Source organism: Mixophyes fleayi, chromosome 5, assembly GCF_038048845.1.
Source record: "Mixophyes fleayi isolate aMixFle1 chromosome 5, aMixFle1.hap1, whole genome shotgun sequence".
Classification (NCBI taxonomy): domain Eukaryota; kingdom Metazoa; phylum Chordata; class Amphibia; order Anura; family Limnodynastidae; genus Mixophyes; species Mixophyes fleayi.
In genome coordinates, this window is record NC_134406.1 from 42,399,616 (window position 1) to 42,427,428 (window position 27,813).

A 27,813-nucleotide genomic window follows, 5' to 3' on the forward strand; every position below is an offset into this window, starting at 1 on the left:
AAACCTCACTATATCTTTTATTGCAAAAATAAGTTGCAATTACTGTTTGCAGTTGAAGATCAGGCTAAACTGACTGGCGTAGCTGCTAGACGTGCAATAGCTTAAAGCAGAATTTCACTCAATTCTAATTAATAAACAAGTGATTTGCAAATCTTTTTTAGGTTGCTGCTGTCTGGTGGAAATAAATCGCTCAGTAAAGGTGTATTTAGTTTGCCAAGTTGTCAGCTGGGGAAGGCAGCGGATTTGTTTAAAATGTTTGAAAACATACCTATCTGAACTATCCCACACCCCTTCCCTTTCCTATTCAGTTTGAGATATCTAGAGTGTTACCCAGAAGAGCTTTCGACCTCTGACATGGGTCAAATTTTTCAAAATCCTATTGTTGTTAAACATTGACACTGCTGGAAAACCTTATGTCATCACCTTGAAAACAGATAGTTTGTAAATGTTCTCTTTGTCTCTGTAATAAAGACTAGACTGTGTGTTCCACAATAGAAGGGCTCCATGTTTGCCAACTTTTTTTTATTTTTACAATACTAGATAAAGTGAAGTGATGAGCATCTGTCCGTATTCTGCCCTTGAGTCTGAAGCTTTTATTATGTTATCAATCTACACAAGAGCCACTAGCGCAAACTGAGACTTAAGTGTAGAAAGTAGTATGATAGATATGAAATCAAATAAAAAATAATAAATAAAAGAGACAGATAAAAAATATGAAAACTGTATAGTAGACAGCTAAAAAATTACATACATACAATAACCAGTGCACTGGTACATATTATGGTATATCAATATGGTCAATCATGAATCAAAAACACATGAATGGCGGTTGACTGGTTAAACAGCTACAACCTTGCTGTGGCATGCAATCCTGTTGATTCGGGGTGCGTGCAAATCGGTAGCAACACCTTGTATTGTATACATCTAAAACAGATTTGGATAATGAGAGAAAAAATATTTTTTCTCTATAGACATAAAGGTAGTCACTCCGAAAATTTATATAAAAACATTCCAAGGAATGGCTTATATAAACCAGATGAAATTCGACATAAACACTTGCTTGCAATGATTAGCACAACAGCGCATGCTTATCTTGATCAATATTGCTCTAGCTAGCATGAAACAAATGTCATCCAGAAAGATATAAATGTAGGACAAAAATCACGATCTGTTGATAGTATGTTGAACGGGGACAGTGCCAATAATGTTCCGGCGTTCAGTAGCGGTATCCCGCCTATTAGCTGATTGTTCAGTACAGTGGCGGTATTCCGCCTATTGGCTAAATGTCCAGTACAGTATATCGAATTTATGTTTATGTCGAATTTCATCTGGTTTATATAAGCCATTCCTTGGAATGTTTTTATATCAATTTTCGGAGTGACTACCATTATGTCTATAGAGAAAAAATTTTTTTTTTCTCATTATCAAAATCTGTTTTTGATGTATACAATACAAGGTGTTGCTACCGATTTGCATGCACCTCGAATCAACAGGATTGCATGCCACAACAAGGTTGTAGCTGTTTAACCAGTCAACCACCATTCATATGTTTTTGATTCATGATTGACCATATTGATATACCATAATATGTACCAGTGCACTGGTTATTGTATGTATGTAATTTTTTAGCTGTCTACTATACAGTTTTCATATTTTTTATCTGTCTCTTTTATTTATTATTTTTTATTTGATTTCATATCTATCATACTACTTTCTACACTTAAGTCTCACTTTGCGCTAGTGGCTCTTGTGTATATTGTGATTTGTAGGGGTGGGACCTCCCCTGCCACTTTGAGCAGCATTGTAGACTTTTTTTTAGAGTCGCGCCATTTGTACTGTTGTCTATGTTATCAATCTAATGTGATCTGAATCCACTTTCTTTCCACTCCACTTTCCACTATTCCTTTTTATTCATTTGTTAGTGTATTCGAGCAGGGGCAGTTTTAGAAGATATAGGTTATTTCTTAGACTGACTTTACGGGATGCTGCTGCTGAAGTCACAATTCAAACTAATCTTAAAAAAAAAAAAAGTAAATGTACGAGAGATGCGTATGTATCTATTTTTATGCCACATATTCATAAAGTCACACTACATGACGTAGCTGGAATTAGCTTTACTTTCAATCCTCCCAGCTCTCAGTTTGGCGCTGCGGGGCTGACAGAAACCTCAGTCTCCACATAGACATGTAGCCTGCAGCTGAGGAGATGACTAACTGCGAGATTATTTAAAAATATGCATCTTGCTGCAGAGACTCAAATTTGTCATTGTACTTTTCTACAGCGTAACATTGTGGAGGAGTCAAATATGTTTTGCTAAACATAATCATCCTTAAAATTGCATAATGACCAAAACAGGGGAAGAAGGAGAGCTGCTAGCTAGATTTTTCCCAATTTGTATACTCGATCTCTGTATATGATGTGTGATTGTATATCATGCTGTTTGTTCCAGTATCATGATGTTTGATCTTCTCTCCTAAATCAGGATGCAGGAAGCCAGCAGATTGGATTTTTGTTAGGAAGCTGTGGGGTTACTGTGGCCTTGACTAGTGATGCCTGCCATAAAGGGCTGCCAAAGAGTCCAACAGGGGAGATACCGCAATTTAAAGGTGAGGATCCATACTGATCATGTGACTAGAAGCATCCATTAGGTTTGTTGAAGAAGGAAACGACATCCTTGGTGTCTCTCTCAGATTCCTCTTGAGTATTTATTGCCACAAGCAATAAAATGAGTTGTTAAAGAACATGTCTATATAAGATGTCTATATCATCTTGTTTATACACCTCTGATATCCTTCACTGTAATTGTATTTTTATCCAGTCGCATGTATCATATGGGTGGCAGCCCCTTCCCCTCCATCTTGTGTTGGTCCACCACAGCCGGAGAAGTGCTACTGGGGACCTTACTGAAACACTTTAAAACAATAAATCACAATTATTTTTATTAAAATGACGGCAAATGAAGTTCTGTTTTTTCCCTTTTTTTTGTTTGTTTATAAGGTTGGCCAAAGCTGCTTTGGTTTGTCACAGAATCAAAACACCTGTCCAAACCTCCTCGTGATTGGTTCCCACATATCAAGGATGCAAATAATGACACTGCCTACATAGAGGTGAGTACCTACCGCTAGCTTTCTGGACTCTACAGTTTTCTACATACTACAATAAAAGTTGTTCACAGTGTAGATACAGACTTGCACATTTATCGTTAAACCTACCCAGAGCTTCATAAAACGTAATCAATTGAATTTGCATTTCGTCATTAAGCCAATGCATTGATCACCTTCTTTTTTCATAGTATCACCTCCTGCACAGGAAGTATTCAGGAACTGAGGTGTGTAAAGCAATGTAGCTCCTACAGCTACGATGTACTGTACCTGTACACTATAGCACATATAGTAAGTTCTACCAGTGATTATTAAACTTAGGCCCAAATCAATGGGCCTGATCTTGGGACCCAGCAGATGGTCAGACCACTGTGACTAACTACATGTGATTCATTGCGATCACAATACAAGTTTGTTTGCAGAAACAAACTATTAACGCGTACCTTCCCCTTCCATATCCATAATGCAATGTTAGCTGCTGGGGAGAGAAAGCAGTGTGCTAGTTTTTATAAAAATGACGCAGTTAGCCTCTTCTATCCGCATTAGGTAGTATTTAGATGACTTTTATTTAGCTGTGAGGTTTATTCTTAGGGTAATTGTTAAATATGTGAGAGATGAACAATGATTTTTTTTGTAACTTACCTAAGTACCTCTAACCTTATAAAACGTTTATATACAACATATTCAGGGGAGCTAGGCAATAAAGTGTTGGGGTAAATGCTGGGGTTGGCCAACATTGTACAAGTCATTATGGTGCAAACTACCTGCAATCAAAGGGTGCAGTTCAGTTAATGTAAAAAACAAAACAGGATATATATGGAGGTCACCTAAACAAGCCACTTTATTCATTACACTACTTTTGCAAATAAAATGCTACATAATATTCCAATTATCCTTCCCGAAATGTATTATTTTTAAATGGCACTACAATTAGGATGATATAAAAATTGACAATACTATTTTTTAACCAGGGTCTAGAACACTACTGTGTATTTCATTATTAGGGTACTGCTTGTGATCTGACTTGTAGTCATGGTACTGCTCTGCATATCTGGTCCTTAATTTAAATTTTAAAAAAGTGTGCGTGTTGCCTTATTCTCAATGTGCATGATTATCTGGAGTATACAAGAGTAAATATAGCATTGATTCCAATTAAATGAGAAATTTGTTTATTCATTGGGAGTATTGTTCTGTATGAATGTACTTATGGAGGGGCTTTAAGGTCATTTTACTGTGAGCAGTGGGGTAACTGCAGACAGCGCAGGGGGTGCCCCCCTCTGGTGCCCTTTGGGTGACCCTCCATACCCCTGGTACCCCTACACCACCCCCAAGGCTAGTGCTCTCCTCTGAAAACAGCACTGTTCTCAAACTGCAATATCACACTATACAACTAATCTCTATTAAAGCTGCACTAGGTATAAGGTTTAAGAAAGGTGCGTCCTCCCTTTAGCCGAAGTCCCAGGTGGCTCTACTAGTTCTGTAATGCAGTACAGGAAAATAAATGAAGATAACAGACTTTAAAAGGTGATGAGGTGGGGAAGTGAGCGGAAGGACCGATACGAGGGGCTCTTATTATTTTACCCTGCAGCAGACAGATCCAAGGAAAACGCGCCATGTTGCTGTTGATTAAAATATTAGAGCTGTGTATTTCACAGGGTGTTGTACCATATTGGTACAACACCCTGTGTGGGTTGTGTATTTATACTTCCTCAGATGCTATTTCTTTTTCTTTGTTTTCTCCTGTAGTACAAAACGTGTAAAGATGGCAGCGTGCTGGGAGTGACTGTGACCAGAATTGCTCTTCTCACACATTGCCAAGCGCTGACACAAGCCTGTGGATACACAGAAGGTGAATACGACAATGTAATAATACAAAGGGTGTTTATCTATAGGACATTGATATGTCGTTACCTTTATTATATCATGGATCAGACATTTAAGGGTTTATTTACCAAGACTAAAAATCATGAGAGGCTGAGACCAGGTTACGTGTGAGAGGAAGAGTCCCTGGACGGCCAATTCCAATTTCTCTATGTTATAATCTTTTTCTACATTAACTCTATTTTTTTCAATTAACATCAAATCCTACATAAGAGGCGCCCTGTGACAGTCTGAATGGTTTAAATACTTTTACGCAATTTAGCATCATTCTAATTTATACCTTATTCATTTTATCCACAAAGCCTTTATCTTTTTAATGTCTAAATAAGTTATTTACTGCTTTCACATTTTATGAAAATGCCCTTTTAAATGACTTCCTTGTCACATTATGTGGAATAAATTTCCACAGTAGCCCCATTAGGCCAGAGACAATATCATCTTCAACTTATAAACTGCTGTTCTGACCTTGTCAAAAAGGACAGAATCTATTGCAGTAGTCTTTTCATTCCTCCCTTATAGGCAACAGTACAGTCATTATTCTTCTTATGCTAGTGGACTACATGCAGAATCTGTCTCCTCCCACTCATAGGGGGAGATTCAATTTGGAAGTGATGTGTACGGGGCTGCGGATACCTTGTGGCGCCTAACAAATAAACAATAATAATAATGTGTGAACAGTCTGCGAAGGCACAAGGTCATGTTTCCTCGTACCACGAAGAGGTGCACAGGAAGATGAGTGGAAATTCTTTATAGTGCCGCGGAACATCACTTCAAATTGAATCTCTCCCTTTGGATGACAATAGTATTAGCGATTACTAGCACAGAGAGGGACTTTGTTTTGGGGATAGCAATGAAAAATACAGCTATAACTTATTACTATCCTCCAGAAGTCTTTATACGTGAAGAAGAGAAGCTGATACTGCTATGGACAGGGGTTGTGCAGTGAAGAGGTCAACATTTGTTCAATTGGTAGCTGATGTTACTATACACCTTCACTTCAAAGTGCTTTTTGGTCTCGTTATAAAAATCAGTCAAAAAAGAGACGTTTTCCAATGCCTGTATTGAGGTACTAGTACGGGTTCTAGGGGAGGTTGCACACCTTTCAGGTACTGTGAGGCTTTATGTAGGAGTTATATATCAGTATGTAAACATCTAAACAAAGTCTTGTTTTGATGTTTTACATAGTTCAGTGTGGTTTTATGTGGATGTAACACACATAAGTGGCAGAGTAGAAAGGTATATGTAACATTCCTATGTGGCTTTGGTACTTTCACAATCCAGTTTACTTCTATAGTCAAATAATACATTGAATTTTCAAGTAGATTAGCTCCTAAAAAGTTGAGAATTGTGATAATTAAGGAAAGTTTGTACTGTAGTGAGCTGTAGATTTTGCACCCTTGCTTCCCTTGTATTTGAAAGTATTTTTCTTAACGTTTTTTTTTTTTTTTTATTTTAACTTGTTCCTTCTTTGTATAGCGGAAACCATTGTGAATGTGTTGGATTTCAAGAAAGATGTGGGGCTGTGGCATGGAATCTTGACGGTAATTATCAGTGTTTCTACTTATATTTTGCCAGTAACTTTATGTAGCACACGTAGCTGTGGAATAAATACATTTTCCTGTTTTGGGGATTTTTTTTTTTTCTAAATGTAAATGTGAACCATATCTAAGTTGGGTCTTTCTATGTTTTTTTGGTAGAAAGCTGTACCTCTCACCCCCAGTATTACTGTATGGTGCTTTGGGACATGTCTTTTATATGGAGTCTTACTGTAAGTGTTTGTTAAAACTAAAACTGCTTTCATTACAAATCCTATTGGAAGACTGATCCTAAGTAACAGAAACTATGAAAGTTATAGCAGAAGCAGTGTCACCGGGTGGTTGTAACTGCATGTAACTAGTTGTTCTCAGCAATGTGGGGGAAGAATGGTTAAATAATGTCACGTGTGATATAAGGGAGCCTGCCAAGTGTGTAACACTAGTGGTAGGATCTGCCAAAACAGTATATTAAGTCTAGAGAAAAATAAATTGAGACCATGGACCTCATTTAGGAACTAAAAATGCATATCCTCAGTGCATGTCATTGTGTACCGATGTGCCTTGTCCATACATATGTCCGCACCCAGCTGCAGGGTTTTGGAACGGCTCCTGAAGTGCACTTAGCACCTAGTGTAGTGGGATTGTGGGCCAGACTACGAATACACGTGGTAGAAAGAGTAACAACGTCACTGCACAGTCTGCTATCCCTTCAGGACCACACTCTATTCATTTGAACTTGTAGATTTTTCTCATAAAGTTCTACTTATTTCTGCCTAATGTGTGTCCTAAATTCATGGGTGGGACTGTGGATGTGTCACTATTGTATGTTTTAATATTTTCATTACATTGCTTGAAATGCTTTCCTATGAAGCAGAAGGCTTTCAACCCCCCCTTCCCATGGTAAACAGGGTATGTCTCTGTAAATGTGCCCTCCCCATTCTTTAAATGTCATTTAAATACCCCACCCTGAAATATTTGATTTTTGCATGTGGGCACTGTACCAGGCACACCTCTGCACTCGTATTCGGCAAGGAACACCCACAAACGCTCACAGACCCCACCATCTTGGTTCACAGATCCATGCATTTGTGAAAAATGGTACTTGACCTCACAGAATTTAATTTGCACTGTCGCTCCGCAATTTAGCATTTTTGTAAATAACCTTTCATATCACCCATTGGAGAAACTTTTTTCTTTCCATCCTTCTTTAAATCGGAGTTTTGTGGGATGTATGTAATCCCCACTGCAGGTAATCAGAAATGACTTCATAGATCTTATAGTGCATTTTCATGAAACTGTACTGTGCCATACTCCATGATGAGTTGTAAGGTGCTATGGAATTTGCTGGTGCTATATAAATAAATAAATGATGTTGATTTGTCTACAGAGGGCTGTTCATTTAAAGAGTCATTTGAAGTCTCACAACAGTGGCTCATTCTGCCATCAAAAATCACAGTAGCACCTGGTGTATTGCATTGGTGGGTGAAATCTTTTCCTATCACAAAGAGTCTTTTAAAAACATATAAAGCTGACAATAATCCCTGATCTCAGGATTACATCAGTGTGTTTGCTTGCTTCTATGGTTTCATAATAACTGTTCACTAGACAACAGAACTTACTGCATCATCCCGTACACCTGCCTTTACCTATACAAACAGCCCACACTGTGCAGCATCTAATGTATCTGTGTGTCTGGGATCATTTTACACTTCATAATGGAACTTTTATTTATCATCAACAATGTCTGGTAATAAAATAATGTCTGTATTATTATTGAATTTGGTTAATTTCCAGGCTGCAATGGTACTAAATTTAATGGCACGTTATTGTTTTATGTTGTCTGTTCTCAGTTCTGCAGCAATACAACTTAAGTTAAAGGACAACCCCAAATACAACTATTTTATTTAGTTCTGAGTGTACTTATGTGACGTGGATAAAAGATCTCACCACTGCTGATTCACAGGTTCTTTGGTAGTAATGGTCAACGCAGGAGATGCTCTCTCCAGCTTGAGACTGGCTTTTCTCCAGACTATTCCTAGTTCCCTTCCTCTGTGAGCGCTTCTCATTCATCTAGACATTTAGATTCTTGTTTTATTTATCACATAATTCTCCCGAATACTACATTTTTAATTGGTGGGTGGAGTTATCCATTAACCTTTGTATGTCTGTGTCATTGATTTTAAATCTTCCCCTGTGGTTTTTAAAGCGCAACTTGACCTCCTGTTATCTCCTGCCCTATTCATGCATGAAGGAGTGCTCATTTTATTCAGGCAGCATTATCTCTACTTAGCTGATGATGCCCTTTCCAAATCTCCTCCTGTTTGCAGCACAGTGACAGGCCATTGAGACTGAAGGTTAGATGCATCCGTAAAAACAACTGTAGGTATAATAGAAATATCTACACAAAATAGTTGTCAATTGGGCTTTAGTATCCATAAAGCTTAGGACATAGGAACCTATTTTACTAGTTTTTGGGGTATATACTTTTCAATCTGATTTGAAGCTTTTTGCGGCTATTTATCGGAGCTATTTATTATTACTTTCATGTGGGGACAGCACATCGAAAACGGTTGTCAAAGCGAAGTCCCCCTAAGTGATGTCTTGCGCCGCTGGTCGTGAAAAGCCAATTGGTTCACATCGCAGTCCCCATAAAAGTCTATGGGGACTGCAGTGGTCAGTGTTGAACAGGTTAAGGCAGGAGTCTCCTGGTTTAACCCCTTAATAAGTTGAAAGAATAGCTGCAATGACCATTCTCTGGAGATAACAGCTGTTTTTTGGCTTAATGACTAAACCCCTAAATTCCAGTTACTCCCATCCCTCACATTCACCTCCTCTTTAAATGGTTTTATGTTGTGCTCCTCACAGTGAATGTAGGAGGAAACACTTGGGGCAGTTACTTTATTTTATCTTTCTGGTTTTCTGAACTTTCTGGATAGCTGGTTTCTCGATAAAAGCTCCCATACCTGTGTATGCTTTACAGATTCATTATAAAGCATGCACTTTTTATGATCGCGTCCTTTGCATCTCTATCCCTTTCCATTCTTCAAATGACTCCTATATGATAAGGACTCTGCAGGTGACGGGCATCATTAAGTCAGATCAGATAGAAGCAGGAACTCCGAACTCTGCACTGTAAAACTGCCGGGATTGTCGTTAGACTCTCATGTTTCCATCTAATTTGAGTACAGAAATTTATTCCAGTTAGATGCTTGAAGGTGACTTGGATGTTGAATGCCCAGAGGGCACTTGTGCTGATATGAAGCTTACAGTGGGTGTGATCTGCAAGAACAAAAATTGAGCAGTTGTTTTTGCTATGTGTTCAATGTCGCTCTGGGTAATATTGCCTCTTGCTATTATTGGCTTTGTTGGTGTTGTTGAAGACATTGAGCATTGATTTTTGGATTCAAGAAGAGCTGGTGATGCATTTAGACTAAAAATATAAGTTGACCTGCTATAAACATGCAGCTTGTGACATTGAAAATGACTGTATGTATTGGAATAGTTCCACTACAGTAACATAGAAACTTAAACATGTAAAATTATATATATATATATATATATATATATATATATATATATATATATATATATATATATATATATATATATATATATGCTCTTGTTAACTCCCTGAGGATATGTCATTGTTTGGCTCTCCTTTAGAAGTGACTTTGAGCAGCTTTCTTCAATGGCATTGCAGTGTTGAGTTCATCATTTTTGAGCACAGAGGTTTGGTGTGCCAATATTTCCCCCTCTGTGGAAGACAGCCCTGTTTCATATATACTCTACAGCTTGTCTTTCGACTATATATTTTTTGTGTGGAAAAGTATGTACATACAACAGTCTTGCCTCAAGCAAAATAACCAATACAACTACTAGAAAATTTGTATCATTTGTTTTGCAAGACTATTTTGTTATATTACAAAATTGTTAATATATGTCTAAACTCCTTTACATAATATCTGTATAAATGCTTATGCCATTTTTCATTTGGAAACTTGCATGAGAAACAATGCATCCCCTACTGTAACTTCTCATGGCTGTTAGACGTCACTTCTGATTTCTGTGACCTGTATAAAAGCCGTCTGCTTTCTGTAACTTGTGGCTTGATTCATTAAGGATCTTAACTTAAGAAACTTCTTATTTCAGTCTCCTGGACAAAACCATGTTACAATGCAAGGGGTGCAAATTAGTATTCTGTTTTTCACATAAGTTAAATACTGACTGTTTTTTTTCATGTAGCACACAAATATCAACTTTAAATTTCAGTGTACAAATAAGCTATCAAGTATTTGTGTGCTACATGAAAAGACAGTCCGTATTTAACTTATGTGCAAAACAGAATACTAGTTAGCACCCCTTGCATTGTAACATGGTTTTGTCCAGGAGACTGAAATAAGAAGTTTCTTAAGTTAAGATACTTAATGAATCAGACCCTTGGTTTCTTTTATCATATGCCTTTAGCTGAGTTGTTGCCTGCAGCATCATCATCATCAACATTTATTTATATAGCGCCAACAAATTCCGTAGCGCTTTACAATTGGGAACAAACATTAATAAGACAATACTGGGTAATATATACAGACAGAGAAGTAAGAGAACCCTGCTTGCAAGCTTACAATCTATAGGACAATGGGAGTTTGAAACACAAGGGCATGTGCTACATCATATTGCACAATGGACCAGCTAGAATGCAAAGGTAAAAGTATTGAGTGGGCTGTGTTTGTGGCATTGTTGGTCAGAGGGTTGTTGTCTTGTGTTAGCTGTGTAGAGGATGGTAATAGGATAATCTAGGGAGATTAAGATGTTGGTTGATGAATATCATAACCTTGTCTGAAGAGGTGGGTTTTCAGTGAACGCTTGAAGGTTTGAAGACTAGAGGAAAGTCTTACTGTGCGTGGGAGGGAATTCCACAAAGTGGGCGCAGCTCGGAAAAAATCCTGTAACCGAGAATGGGAGGATGTGATGAGAAGGGAAGAGAGACGCAGATCTTGTACAGAATGGAGGTGTCAAGTAGGGAGATATTTTGAGACAAGTGAGGAAATGTATGTCGGTGCAATTTTGTTGATGGCCTTGTATGTCGGTAGAAGAATTTTATATTGGATTCGTTGAAATACAGGCAGCCAATGTAGAGACTGTCAGAGTGGCTCAGCAGAGGAATAACGGTTTGCAAGGAAAATCAATCTAGCCGCTGCATGCAAAATAGATTGTAGGGGTTTAAGTCTGACTTTGGGAAGACCAGTAAGAAGGGAATTGCAATAATCGATGCGGGAAATGATGAGTGCATGAATTTAGGTTTTTGCGGTGTCTTATGTCAGATATGTGCGTATTCTGGAAATGTTCTTTAGCCCTTTTATTGCACAGAGCACAGGCAGTGCTTTCTAAATGCCGCGTCACCACCATAAAACATTACCTCCCTGTACGTCAAAACTTCTCAAAGGGGGGACACTGAACAAACAACAAACACACAAGCATTGCCTTCCAGGGTAAACTCAGCTAGTACTGCTCGGCCTCGTTTATAAATAGTGATCATTTCAATTAAACTTTTTTGTTCATATGAAAATATGCATTTTAAATTTGCACTACATATAGAACCATGTGAGTGAAGTATTCAAAACTGATCCACGGAATTTTAACTTTGGCGAAATTTGGCTTTGTATCAATGGAACTTCTCACTTCTGCTAAACAGTCTGCTCTGTTGTTAAATCCCTGCAATTTCGCTCATCCCTATGTGGAACTTATACTGGAAGTAGTGTCAGTAATGAAACTCTGTAGTCATAGAGTGACGGCTCAAAGTGTTGGGCTAATCAGTATGATTATCCTTAAACAGTATTTTTTATAGGTTGCAAGATACGGCTCTGAAGTTACATCTGTTAAGTAGAACTTGAAGTGGCAGATTAGGTTAGGAAGGACTAAAGAAGGGATAGATGCCAGATTGCGAGTAAAGGACGACTCTGTCTATACTAGATGCTGCTGGTTGGGTTTGGGCTGTCAAGTGTTGGAAGAGAAAGCCGCGGTGAAAAGATTTATATTGGTAGGCGTGATCTATCTATGATAAGTTGCTTTATCATTAGCCAACCAAATCATCTGTAATCAATGCAATCTTTTCATATGGTAATTATGTGGGTGGGGTACGAAGTCTCGATGGCGAAATTGCAGACAGCAATAACAGTGAAAGCAAAATGCAGACACCTAAAATAGTAACAAGAAGGAAATATCAAAAATTGGAAACAGTGACACGCAATTAATTCCGACACACGAAATACCTATATGTAAGAAATGCCGGCACAAAAAACTCTGACAATGTGACTGCTGACACTGAAAATATGACGGTCACTCTGCCAGCATTAAATGGGCAATGCGAGTGCTGGCTGTGTAATGTAAAAAACAGATCAATAAAAAAAAAAAAGTGTGGGATCCCCCCTATAAATACTTTTAACCCTAGCGCTGCCAGCCTACTGCTGGTTGCGGCGTAAAAAAATGAATCAGGTCCCCGTGATTTCACCGCAACCATAACTAGACAAACCAGCCGGGGTGGGTGGCATTATAGCAGAGGGCCATGTGGCAGGGGGTTCGACTGCCATAATGACAACCAATGCCAGGCTGATCAGCACTGGGCTGGATTACCTAGGGAGTGGGATCCGCAAAACAATGGTCACTGTTTTATGTGTCGGCATTTTACTGTCGCTGTTAATGCTGTCTGCATTTTCGGCATTGCAAACATGACCACCACCGCAATTAGGTAAGTATTAGGCCACTACATTTTAAAAGTACTTTCTGGGAGTGTGTATTACTTTATGTCAAGTAAATAAAGTATATGAATAAGGTGACCGTTTTCTGTAAGTGTAAGAATGAAGGACAAGAGTACAAGTCTCACTTGGAATGTGTTGTTATTCTGTAGACGTGTGATAATGTGACTTTGTTAAACCTATTAAACTTTGCTGCTGTAGCTGCCATCCATTTGATTTGACACTTTCCAGAATAACATTAATTTTCTACCTACAGAATAATAGCAAGGACTAAACTTTTTATGGATGCGTGTTAAGCTTTCTTTAAATGTTTATTTTTCTGATAAAATCTTCCATAAATGTCTGCCTGGATAATGTTGTGTTTCAGATTTAGCTTTACAAGGACATTCCTGGTAACGGCTTTATGTCATATATTTAGCAGATAATGTGCTGAGCACTTCACCTCGTCTTAAAATGTTCATGTTTCTAAATTATTATGATCATTAACTTTTACAGCACTTGTGAAAATGCCTAGAGAAGGCAAAAATTAAATTAGAAAATTAGCATTGCTGTTTGTACGGATTAATTATCCTGAAAGATCATTTACTTCTTTTTTTCTCCCCCTTTTCGTAATCAAGGATCACTGTGTTTTGATTTCAGAGTGTGATGAACATGATGCATGTGATCAGTATTCCGTACTCTCTCATGAAGGTTAATCCCTTATCGTGGATACAGAAAGTTTGCCAGTATAAAGGTAAGACGGAACTTTATTTTTCTTTCACTTGTCTAAAAACAGAAGTATTTACATCCAGAGAGGCAGGTGTGAGTGATAGATTGCCAGTCTTCAGAAAGTAACTATTTTACAGTGCTCCCTTTATAGGCTATCCCTATTTTTAGTAATATTAACTACCAATAGGGCTTCATTTAGACTTTGGAGTAAACCCAATAGACAGGTGCAATTTTGTACCTTGACGAAACCATGTTTTTGTCTCTCAGGGGTCAAATTAAAAGTTGGCTGATAGATTTTGGGGGCTCAAATCTAAATCACATTATATAAATAAAATTGTTCTTTATTTGTGTGCTACATGCAAAAGCAGATAGTATTTCCTGCATGCAAAAAATGTAATTACAATGCACCCCTAGCATCGCCCCATGGCTTGTCCAGGTTTTGAATCAGTGGTTAGTACTTTGGATCTATTTTATAGAAGGATAGCATACAGTCAGTGTCAGTGTGGTGTTGTTCTGGTACCACAATGGAGGTGACTCAGTGGAATGTTGTACTTATCTGATTATCAGGCTACTCCAAAAACAGATCCTCTCCCCACTTACATTCCCTTAGTGTTTTACACTTGTGGGAACGTAAGTAGATTAATGTCCAGCATTCTGTCTGCCAATGTCCAGCTGCACTGCAGTACACTGCCATCTTACGTTCATTATACAGCAGTCCTGAAGACTATTTATTTAGGTGGGAAGTATGTTGTAGAGACCCCTGTTATATTTAAGGCAAACCCTTGACAGACTATGGATAAATATTGCTGTAACCAGCATCTTGTGTTAGATGACAGGAAGAAGGCCTGTGTGCATGAAGGACGACAGCAGGTGGAAAATGAAATTCACACGATTTCCCACTTAGCAGCTTTGATCTTCTGTAGGATGCACTTGAAGCTTTAGTGACATAATTGTTCATTAGGAAGATTTAAATGACTTGTCCCATCAATCATATACTTGCTGAAATCCAGGTAGGTCTCCCAGACTCCCGGGAGAGCTGACAATTCTCCTGCATCTGCCCACTTCCTAGTGATGTGGGTAGATTTCAAGACTCCAGATTTCAAGAATCGCATCATTTTGCCCCGTGGTAAAATGACGGGTTTGTGTCATTACATCACAGAGGCGAGGCGATTAATGGAACCCCGCCCACCTCCACACCGAGACTCACGGAGACCAATCTTCAAAGGTTGACAACTATGATCAATCCCCAACATTATGTGTGCAATCCAACATGGCCACCCAAGTGAGCCACCATGTTTTCCAGTCCTAGAAGTACTAATTTAGCAATGAAATGAAGGATAATAAGGTATTTTGCTTGGATTTCAAGATTTTCCTGTCACAAGCACATAAGAAAATCCCACACAGGCACTAGGTCATATGATGCCCTCGCAGACTAGTACATCCTATTGTCTTTACTATTTGTTATGCGAAGCATGTAGTGTTGTATATATTATTATGCAGTGCTGTATAGACCAGTGAACATTTCACCTGACAAATTGAGCCTGTATTTCGGTCGCCTTATATATAGAGAGACAAAGAATTTTTGTCTTTGGTAAACAAAAAAAAGCTTACACTGGGACTCAGACCAGGATTTCCAGCACGTGTGTCATTATTATAAGGTCAGATAGAATGATCTGCCGTTTCTAGTTCCTGTTGAGCAACATTCTGGGTACACTCCATTAATATTGTATTGTATATTGTATGCTTTGTTTAAAAAAACCTAATAAATAATATTACAGTTCTATTATTACACGGTATCAAGCACTTATTTTTCTGATTAAATTTTTATGTGTTACATATTTCTCTCCTTGCGTTACAAGTGTGGCATATTTTTTGTCGTAGTTTTATCCATGGTTTGCAAAGTCTTTCAATATTTCAGATTGCTTTAGGGTTTCTTTTTTTTCTTCTTTTTTTTAAAGCAAAAGTTGCATGTGTCAAGTCAAGGGATATGCACTGGGCGCTGGTTGCACATCGGGATCAGAGAGACATTAACCTCTCCGCTTTACGCATGTTGATTGTGGCTGATGGAGCAAATCCCTGTAAGTACATTTGAGTCTTATAGAATTCTACAAACTTCTGCCTGTGTGTAGCACATTATAATTGGTTATTGCTGGCAGGAGAGCGGTGGAACGCCGGAATCCATAAAATGCGTCAGAGGTTGCAAGTGGAAACTCTTACAGTAAAGACCCTAACAGCAGTGCATAGCCACCAGTAGTAGCAGCCATTTCTGAACCACTGCTGCAAGATAATTATATTTTACTATATTATTATAATTATTATTTGTATAGCACCAACATATTAGGTGGACTGTACAAGCTAAGAGAATGTTTATTCGTTCACATCTGTCCCTACCTCAGTGGAGATTGCAATAGAATTCCACCACCACACACACACACGCATACACTAGGCCAGTTTAGTCAGAAGCCATGAAGATAACACTTGGTCTCAAACCCAAGGCCTCCTCCTTGTAAGGTGGCAATGCTCACTAGTGTGCAACCGTGACATCCTGTCTAGTAGTAAAATAAGTTAGTCTGGGAATGGAGGAAGGGGAGAGGTAATAAATATTTTGACTGTGCAGCGTTCTTGTTATTTTTTAAGCATAAACACTGTGTGATGTATAGCATGCACGCTACAGTAAAGGGGATATAGTTGGTGTACAGTGAAGGTAAATATTTAGCATCGGTGGGATGACAATAAGTAATTACTGTGCACATTTACACTTCTCTTTCCACTATGCCCATCATATACAGTCTGAATGGTCACCATAACATCCGTATGTACCTGATATACAGCTTCCTTCCCCTGCTTTGTAACACACACATATATATGTTATTTATGTATTTTTTATCTAAGTCCTCAGTCAGCTGCTTAGAGGAGCCCAACATCCTGGGAGGGTAGAAGTGTCTGAGCATTTATTCAACTCTTCACCTGGCTTCATTTAAGGCCTAATGAGCCAATGATATTTTGAAGCCTTAAAAAGTATTAATGAATTGCATTTACCTGTCATTTGAAATTGATTGTCTGTATATACATTTTTCTCTGGAAAATTTAATAAAAATTCTTTTGAGTTACAAGAAAAAAAGAAAAAAAAAAAGGGAATCAAGTGAAAGGGTGCGGAAACTATAATCACAATATTAAAATCTGTATTTTTTTGTTGCCAAAGATTTTGCAACTATACACTATAATATGTATCATTTTAAAGATTGACGTAAAACCTACACTGTTGGTTGCATTGCAACTTTGGTAGACAATGAAGAAAATGTCAGCTTGTAGATATACTGTCATAGAGAATGTATCTAACAAATTAAAGAAGCTAGGTAGGAATTTTGATTTGCAAAAATAAAAGTATATGCGAGAAAATTCCCCAGTGCATAATGGTGGAATGTTCTTGTCATTCTGAACACTTTTTTTTTTTAATACAACTAAATCCAAAATACGTATTTTTGTATAAGTTCCTTGCCAAGGAACAGACGAGGGACAAGTAGAGAATATGAGGAAATCTGTGTGGTAGTAACAGGCAGGATTGGGAGTTTCCTGCCCAGAACAGCTTACATTCTAAAACTAATGTAATTAAAGAGTCTACCCTCCTTTAGTGTTAATTAGGTTTCACAACATTTACACTCATTACGATCCTAATAGCGTTCAATATGTTCAGATGCTGCAGGTTCTGTACGTTTCCCAGATCCTGTGATAGCATGTGGTAGTGTAATGGCAGTCACATTATACTAATCTATAGATGTCAATGAGCCCATGGGAGCTCTATCAGTTACTGTAAGCATAATAGGGTACAACCAAGACGTGGGACAAATGGAAAGCCTGGAGCTGGAGCAGTCAGCGCTATAACACATATAGCAGGTAACTAATGGACATAAACATACTTAAAGCATAGTTTATACAAAATGAGTGTGCAATCAGTCATTTATTTATTTTTGAGAGGATAATTCTTTTTACATATATTGACTGTCTAAGGAGGTAACGTTGTCATTTTATACAGTTCAAGTTGTAGCTCATTTACTTAGTCCAGGGGTAGGCAACCTGCAGCTCTCCAGGTGTTGTGAAACTACAATTCCCAGCATGCTTTGCCAGTACATAACCAGCAGATAGGTGGCAAGGCATGCTGGGATTTGTAGTTTCACAAACACCTGGAGAGCCGCAGGTTGCCTACCCCTGACTTGCACACCACTGTGACAAGCCCACTCAAGTTACACTACGCAGCGCACAATCGATGCCTTTGGGGCAGATTCGTTGTGCCTGGAATAGGACTTGATCACTCTAATTTTTCTTGCACGTTCAGGAGGGAGGTAACAACTATATGCGTAGTCGAGCCCTATTTGAGCATCGCATGTCCCAGAATAGCTCCCGTGGCATTCGTCACGTATAATAAATGTACGCGGCACTTCATTCTGAATGAATTCCCCCGTTGTATCTTTTTTTATTTTCAAGTGTTGTTGGGTTTTGTCCTTATGACTGCAAGAGGGAAATGCATTGGAGCTTGGCTTTTATGAGGTTGACAGAGACTAATGAGCTGCTGGTTTATAGTTTGTTTCTTAGTGTTTGAATGCCACCGGATATGTCTGAAGATGAGCTATTCAGAGTGTCCTCACTGCTCTTTAAAAAGTTCTAAATCATCTTGTCCAAACACAGTGCTTCATGCAAGTTTATCATCACATCCTCCTCTCACTCTCTCTCCCCAGGGTCCATTTCTTCTTGTGACGCTTTCCTAAATGTCTTCCAAAGTAAAGGCCTGCGACAAGAAGTCATTTGTCCTTGTGCCAGTTCACCAGAGGCTCTTACTGTGGCTATAAGGAGGTATTGTATTCAGTCTAATAAAATGGTATCAAATATTGATGGCATTTCCTTATTCAATGAAAATTTGTTTCAATGAAATCTAATTTATTTAAACGATAGGACAAGCTATGTGTCTAGCCACTCCATCATGGCCTTATCAGCTTTGTTTTATATAGCGTTATTAGGTAATATGCCAAATACAAATTAATGGGTACAGAATAAAATACAAGATAGGTATAGATCTAGGGCCTGATTCATTAAGGATCTTAACTTGAGAAACTTCTTATTTCAGTCTCCTGGACAAAACCATGTTACAATGCAAGGGGTGCAAATTCGTATTCTGTTTTGCACATAAGTTAAATACTGGCTGTTGTTTCATGTAGCACACAAATACTTGATAGCTTATTTGTACACTGATATTTAAAGTTGATATTTGTGTGCTACATGAAAAAAAACAGTCAGTATTTAACTTATGTGCAAAACAGAATACTAATTTGCACCCCTTGCATTGTAACATGGTTTTGTCCAGGAGACTGAAATAAGAAGTTTCTCAAGTTAAGATCCTTAATGAATCAGGCCCCTAGTTCTTGGAATGATATGTGCCCAGGTGGTGCAATGCATTTGGGAATGTCAAGTAAGTTATTTTTTACCTGAGCCCGGAAAATACAGCGACTGCAGGATCTGGCAGATGTATTACCCAAACTTTGGGGATCCAACGTTAGACCCCCACAGTGGTTCTAGTTGAGGGAAAAATAATGGTTTCCTTCAGCAATTAGTTGTTAAAGGTCCTAATTAACTAATTCACATTGTTCTAATTTTGGATCTAGGGTATGTTCCCTCATTTAAGAAATGTTAGAAATGGCTGTAATTAGTAGCTTTTTGCCACTTTATAGATAAATTCAATGGGGTTTAATAATAAACATGATGGACCTGCTATTTGCTGCTTAATAAATATTCAGTTATGAAAGCGATAATGATAATGTAGAAGGCCTGTGTTAAACAGAACATTCCTCTCAAACTTTTTTCATTGTGATACTAGATGAACATACGATGTGTTGAATACTTATACATTGTTTATGGCCTATATTAGATAAGATGATCATCTGTTTTGTGCGATTTCTACAAGTGAACTCTCCTTTGTATTCTCATCTCACATGGGGAGTTTTCTGCATGACTTCATCCTCTGCAAGGCTGCGTGGGCCCTTCTGAATTCAAGGTGTTACTTTATCTGAATATCAATCCAAATGTGCTTTATCTCTGACATTATGTCCAGCACTGCTGCTGTTCTGCGTTATTTTGCTCACACATATGATCGCTACTTGTTGCATGTTACACATCTAACATTGGATTTCTGCTGTCTCAGGGGCAAACAGGAATTTCAGAAGTGAGAATTCCAAAAAGGCAATATATAATTCTCACACATACAGCCCCTGCTATAAATGTAATTGTGAGAATTATATCAGAGAGATATGACTAAGTAGGGGGAACACATATCACTGGGAATTCCAAAGATTGAGATAAGTCTATCTCGAAGTATTTGGGACAAGTATATAGGGGGAGGAATTGATCCTGAACGGGTGTTAGAAAACTTTCATTTGCGTGCTCGGTATGAAATAAAACAAAGCTACAGGCTTACCTTTAGTATAACGTCTTCCAGTGCTGATCAGCTGAATCTCTGCTACAGCTCTGGGAAGGGGGCATTAAGAAACAGCTAGGGGGGGGGGGCATTAAGAAACAGCTGGGTGGGTGCAGTCTAATACTGAAAAATGTTAGAGATTATTGCCCACACCTGCCAGGACTGGTCAGACTGTAGTACTCACATAGTGTCTGTTCTAGTAAGAGAAATAATGGATTATTGTATTATAATAAGACTCTTTTGGGCTCCAAGAGCAGTGTGGCAGGTAAAAACAGCCGGGTAGAGCACCCGGGAAATATTTGCTGGGGAGAACACTGATTATACCCCTCACCCCTCCACCGAAAACACGCCACAGAGTCTCTAGAACATTGTTCTACTTTATTGGAATGTTCCTTTCAATGTTTTGCTGTGTTGTTGTTATCACCTATTGCAATGTTTCATGTTGCTTATTTCTCCGTTTTGGATTTTCTTTTAAGAAATGTTTTAGTCACGTTACCACAATGGTTGTTCAGTATGTTCAACTTATCAGCGTTGTCTGCTGCTGCCGGAAACTGGACCACACTGTATAGGAATAGAAGCACCCCGTCCAGCTCTGTATAATAGGACTGGATTACCGCCTCCTTCTGTGTAGCGGCTGCCTTCATGTGTACAAAGCGCCCAGCTCTCAGCAGCATTTGCTACATGATGAATGCAAGACATGCAGAGGAGGGCACCCAGCGGGGTCTGCAACTATAATCTAATTGTTAAGAGTTGATACGCTGTTGAACATAAATGCTGCAGTGAAGCTGATAAGTTAAAGGGAAAAGGGAAAAGTCTGTTAATCCCATACAGGGTACCAGCTGCAAGGCAATATATAAATGCTCTATATGGATACAAACAAACACAGTTGTCAGTGTTTGTCCTTACTATGGCAAATCTATATGTATCCAGCAGCAATACAGTATGAGGCTTTAGTTAATATTTTTATCAAAACATTTAAGCTTGCAACCTCCATCAAGGGTCCTCCTGTAAGTCCTACACTAACATCTATGTGTCAGACATTTTGTTTCCAAATATTTCCTAATATTGTTTTAGCTGCCGTCCAACCAGCCTATTTAAGGCTATTTGGGTGTGGATTATAAGTCAGCTCTTTGTTACATGTCAGCTGTGACAAGTCAGCACACACTTCTTGGGAATTGCTGGATCCGCAGACTGCCAGTGAATACAACTCTGTATTTTATTTTAGGACACCTATCTCCACCCAAAACTAAAAATGTGGTTGACTTCTAAATGATCAGATTTTTTGCAACACTTAATGGTAACTGTGCATCATATTGTATCATCTGGATCTGTAATTGCAGATCCCACTGATCACCCTTAGTTTTGCAGAGGATCTGAAGGGTTTAAATGTTATTTTTTACTCATAAAGCTGCATAAAATAAAAGAATATTTGCAAATCATTGTATTATCAACTGAGGAATATGAAATTACAAAAAAAACAAAAGATTCTACTTGCTTGATTTGGGGTGTGTGTGTGTGTGGTGCTGGAAAGGGGTTTTCTTGTGTTCTGTAGAATAGAAAGACATGGGGTAAATTAATCAAGCTGCTGGTTTGAAAAAGTGGAGATGTTGCCTATAGCAGCCAATCAGATTGTAGCTGTCATTTTGTAGAATATACTAAATAAACGAAAGCTATAATCTAATTGGTTGCTTTAGGCAACATCTCCACTTTTTCTAACCCGCAGCTTGATAAATTTACTCCATGGTATAAGGCTAATGTGGGACACATTGGGAATCCATGTAATCTGAACCACTAGAAACTTTATTTCTGTTAGCATTTGACAAATTGTGTGAATGCCACAATGCTGCATCCAGCATTTACCATTGTTAGATAATCCTGGAATATTGCATTGTCCGGTTTCTTTCTGTGTAGAACAGGTTGAGGCATTTTGTGGATCTCAGCGACGATGAAACTACAAGTCCCAACATGGACTGTAGAGTCACAGCAACTGTAGAGATGCAGATTGCCCACCTCTGGTTCAGAGGGATTACCCTAGATATCCAGGCTTAATCTTTGCATCTTTACAGCCAATAATAATTCACCATAAATATACAGGACATAATCTTGTCCCTTTATGAATAAGCAGCGTCTGGTATCACCCAGAGATTAGTTTTGCTGTGCTTTATAGAATACCCTGTAGAATATACAATCACTTGCCTGAGGCAGCTGTGCCCCCGCACAATATACTGCTCCCTATCATGCTCTGGTTATGTGGCTTCAACCACTGGGAACTTAGCAATTAATTTAATCCGTTTTTGTGACTGCGGAAAAAGTTTTCAAAATCATTTTAAACTTTGAGTACACAAATATCAAGAAGCTTCATGTTTACTGATGTCTTATATTGTCTAAGCTTTGCTAGAGCAATGATCGTGTTAATACTAAATAAAATAATAAATAAAATAATAGATGATCATAATTGGCCAGAAAGAAACTAATATTTTAGCCATTCATAAAAAAATAATGATATAGAGTACTTTAAATGTGTAAAATGCTTGGATTTGAAATGATAAAATCACAATTTAATTAGAAAGCAAAATATTTATTAAGAAATGAGTTGTGTTTTAATGAAAAGACTGGTATCTTAGTTTAATATTTCTAGTAGAATTGGATATGATGTTACATATATCATATGTATCTGTCATTCTGTGTATCCCTACTTTTTTAACTATTGATTTATTACCATACAAATCCTTGTATTTAATGTCACTTATGTTCCCTTTCTAACCCCTTTATGTCGGCTGAAGAAGTGAGCATCACATGTCCCAGAATTTTGCAAGTTACTAATACGAAGTTGGCTTTTACAATCCACTAACATTTGCTTATTAATCAGTGTATTAAGCATCTACTGATACAAAGCATGCTATGGATTTGTTGCTGAACTAGTTTCTTTCTCCAGCATCTTAGCCAATAGCATTATGTGCAAATCAGATCAAGGAGGTTGATTCCGCAAGGTACTTGTGATTTGGGAATTTTAATGGACTGGTAATTACTAAAGTCCCTTTTTGTTTTTAACACCAACTGAGAAATCCTTGTTAGGTAGAAAAGCACTGTCTGGTAATTGTAATTAAATATTGAAATTAGTATAAAATTGTAGTCTTACATTTTCTCAACTCTGGTAGTGTAACATAAAGTGAGTTTCTCCCTTCTCACTATATTTGATATCTCCCCTTTCCACGATAATCTTGTGAGAAGATACCCTCTCCGGGACCTCTGATGCTTGATCAGTACAGCAGAGTACTGGCACTTACAGTTAATAGGGACCTCTGCTGGCCAAATTGCGTAATAATCTCTGAGAGCTGGACAGCTCTCGATAGCCTGCTCCTGATTGGATGCCCACAGAGGGACTCCATCAGCCCTCATAGAGGATTACACAGCTGGCCAGCAGAGGTCCAAAGTAGTTGTAATTACTTAGACCCTGCTGAATTGAAGAAACGGTGTTGGTCCAGGGGACTAGTATGGGGAAAACACTGTGATTCAAAATATATATAGGTCTGTAATTTTCTCTACACAAAGTACATTTCAACTGATATTACAGGAGAACACAATTGTGCATATCCTCATTAGATAAGGGTTCTGTTCATGGTCATGCCCTTGAGTTTAGGTAAGATTGTTGCCTGCCAGTTGTTGGACAGATAGCTCATTCCCGTCTTTCCATCTTTGCTTTGTCAGCACAGCTAGCAGTTGTGTGTGTCACATTTCTTCTCACATTTTGTCTTGTTCTATTAACGCCGGGAGGCTTTCAGTTTCTCAGATCACTGCCATTTCCCAGCCAGCTCTAGCTTTAACCTCTGATTGAGATTTATCACTGCAGGTTTTCAGAGAAAGGTTTGCAAAGGGTCCCTCTTGCTTTCTAAATTTCCAAATAACTTGTGTCATACGACCTGTTTAGAAGAACACAAATAATTAGTCCTGAATGGAAGCTCCTGGCACGCTGGATAACAATTACACAGCAGAACCTCAGGAGACCTACAAAGATGCTGAATGCTTTTTCCTGCTACATTTGCCTGGGCTATTTAAGTAACTTGATATGTTTTGCATGTAATTGTCATTCATAACCCAGTCTGAATTGCATTATCTTCCTATTTGCGTCTCGAGAGTGAAGCCGGATGGAGTGATGTCTCATCTCATCCTTGAAAATCGCTGTGACATTTCTGTCTGGCTGAGCTGACTGCTTCAGTAAATCAGTAGGGTATATGACATAGACTGTGGTTGTATGGATACATTCCATACACACACTGAATGGCAATTTGCTTTTTACACTATAAAAAAACAGCAGGCTGAACGCATATTAGCGGGCTATGGACAACAAGGTAGTGCGGCTAATGTGGGTAGTTGTACTCTCCTTACATTAACTAGGATTTGCTCTAAAACTATGTGATGCTTTGCAATTATGATCATCTTGTGGCTAGAACATTACACATACTGCAACATGTTCTAAATGTATTCATTCATTTATGAAAAGAATAAAATAAACTAATCAAATCAAATGACTTTAACATATGTGAAGCCTCTGCAGACTCCTCCATTGTGGAGACAGGCAATAGTCCTAGGTGTTCTTCAGAGATGGAAGCAGCTATGGTTTATTTTATCGTGTCTGTGGTGTGTAAGTGTGTGTTAATATGCTGCAACTACAATATCCCGTCTACCATTATTATGTCCTCTTTTCTCCCCGTTATTATTAGTGATCCAGAAACACTTACTGCCCCTCCTTTTTCAGTTTGATCCATATTTCTGATCCAAATGTCCAGCTGTAGCTATCAGCCCCTCTCATTTACAGCTTGACATTTTTCCCAATTTGAATGGGTTCCATAGTGGAATACTCTGCTCAGACAAACACACCTTTAACAGCGAGGCAATGTATGGGAGAGTGAGGTACATGTGCTGGAACATACTGGTAGTATGGAGGAATTTGGTGGTAGGGGGAGAGTACAGTGAAAGCATGTGGATGCAATGGAAGGTGATGGGGGGAGAGAGAGAGGTTGGGGTCCCTCCCACCATTTTCTAATATGAAATCCAGGAGAATAATTTTACTACAGTGATCCTCAAATCATTTTCAATACACCTACCCAATCGTTATAATAGAGCACTCTCTTTGTAACTTATTCTATTTAATAGACAGCTCCAGGATATCATTAAGAAAGATACGTTCAGAATGACTGCTTTATAAAGTTTGAATATGTGGGTTGGTATTCTCGAGATACCGAACTACTAACATATTCATGTAGAAACCCACTGTCTGTGAGCCAAAATAACACACACATTGCTACTTGCTACTCCTCTGCCTAATGAAGGCACTATAATTACTGAAAGCATGCAAGTCTCATTCTGCATTGTGAAAGAAGAGACCTCCCTATTTACATACACAACAAAAAAAAAAATTGTAGGTCCAAAAATAAGCTGCAAGTAGGAGGCATAATACATATCTAATCTTTGTAATATTTCTCTAACACTTGGGCTCAACTCTTGTTGACTGCCAGTAAAGACACATAGAAACTGTGATATGGAATAGATACCAGTTCATTGTCCTGGTGAGCAATAACTGTTGATTGATATTCTTTAACATGTAGTTGATATGAAATTAAGTGGAACTCGCCAGTAGCAGCCATAGGGTATATCTGCAAGGCAAGTCCCACCCTAAGCAGATACTAGGGAACTAGCCATAATATAACTACACCCATCAAATGGCTAAATAAACAAGAATACAAGAGATATTCACTTGCTGGCCAGAAAATCCTTTCTTGCGCTAATGAGCCCAAAAGGGAGTGAAACAGGCTGTCTGATAAGACCATGTCATGCCCTTAAAACCATGTCGATAAAGCATTGACAAAAATTCTGCTATGTAAATAGCATTTCCCAGAATTATCTTCTCCTCAATTGAAATTACTTATTAAGAAAACTATATGGACATTTAAAGGAAATAATACATTAATCACCTGATATTTAACTTTTTGTTATAAAAAGTATCCTACATATTACTTATAAATTATGTTTCTGGCCAAAAGGCTGGGGCCTACATGGCACTTTATTTATTCATGCATTTATTTTACACACTGCACTTGACCTCTGTGTGTGTGTGTGGTGTCATGGTTATTTGGGGGTGGAAGGTAGGAACCTTATGGGCTATCATTCTTCCCAAACTTGTTGGATGCCTCTCCTTATGGAGAGACTGAACGTTCCAGGCTCAGGAGAAGGCTTCAAGGTGGCCCCTCGCAATAAAGTCTAAACGAGCCGGGACTTGTGCCTCCTAAGGGGCATTTTGGCTCCGAAGGTCGTGGATGTCAAGGGTCTCTCCTGAGTTTTAGCAAAAGAGGGCCTGAAGACCCTTGTCCCTCTTTAGGACCTTCTAGCTGCTGAGTATGGGGAAGAAAGGGATCCTTCTCCTATTGGAGGGGGCCCAAATGACCATCCCCTAGCACAGTATGATTGGAGTCATGCACCTTGGGCTTCAGTAAAATAAAATGTATCCAATCCACTTGTTGCTGTTTATAATCAATATGTATCCAATCCACTTTCCTGACAAACACTTGTGCACTGTTTATATAGTTAAACATCCAAACTAATTGCTCTAGTTCATGTTAAAAATATTTTCTCAAAAGATATTTCTCACTGCAATAAACTGAATTACTTTTTGTGGTGTAACGCCTACTCACTGTTGTACAACCCTTTGTCTTGCAACAATATATAACCAGGTTATTTTTACATCTCCGTAGCATTATGAGAATTTCTTTTGCAATTTTAAAATGGGATACAAAACATGCTGAGCTAGGAAATATTGATTGTTATGCACAACTAAAATATTAGTTATTGTATTAGTAAAACAGAATGAAACTGTATTTAGTGTGTTATTACATTAACTGATAACAGGGGAATGACTCAAGACCTGAGATCTTGACATCTTTCTGTAAGAACATGAATTTGAGAGGGTTGAAAATGGGCACACTTTAAGTATAGATGGGTTACATTATAAAGAAAGGCCATTGGACCTAGCTTGTACATACAAATATATCCAAAGTTGAAACAATCATCTGTGTAATAAGCTTTTCATAACAAGGGCTGACATGGTGACAAGGAGACATCCACGTTGACTGGAAGAAAGACTTTTCCTACATTGGCACAGAAAGGATTCTTTACTGTAAGGGTAGTCAGGCTAGGGGACTGGGAGGTGGTAATAACAAATTCATTACATAAATTTCAAGATGCATTGGATGCCTTTCTTATAAGCTATGGTATTTCCAGATCTGGTTATTTGACAGCATTGTTGGGGTGATTTGATCCAGAGAATTAATCTCACTGCCATTTACAGAAAGATGTTTTTCTATTCCCAGAGTGAGGATAAA

General features: G+C 38.3%; 1 protein-coding gene across 9 annotated transcripts in view; it reads left to right on the forward strand.

The window, feature by feature from the left end:
* DIP2C (disco interacting protein 2 homolog C) overlaps positions 1-27,813 on the forward strand; it is a 382,732-nt gene that overhangs the window by 247,576 nt on the left and 107,343 nt on the right. For 5 of the 9 annotated variants that reach the window (XM_075212092.1, XM_075212093.1, XM_075212096.1 and 2 more), the window contains 7 exons: positions 2,483-2,606; positions 2,998-3,107; positions 4,848-4,950; positions 6,459-6,523; positions 13,906-13,999; positions 15,933-16,052; positions 18,708-18,822. In XM_075212092.1, coding sequence (XP_075068193.1) covers positions 2,483-2,606; positions 2,998-3,107; positions 4,848-4,950; positions 6,459-6,523; positions 13,906-13,999; positions 15,933-16,052; positions 18,708-18,822 — 731 coding nt within the window. Of the gene's footprint in view, positions 1-2,482; positions 2,607-2,997; positions 3,108-3,292; positions 3,329-4,847; positions 4,951-6,458; positions 6,524-13,905; positions 14,000-15,932; positions 16,053-18,707; positions 18,823-27,813 lie in introns of all 9 variants that reach the window. The other 4 variants (XM_075212090.1, XM_075212091.1, XM_075212095.1 and 1 more) reach the window with 1 other exon arrangement.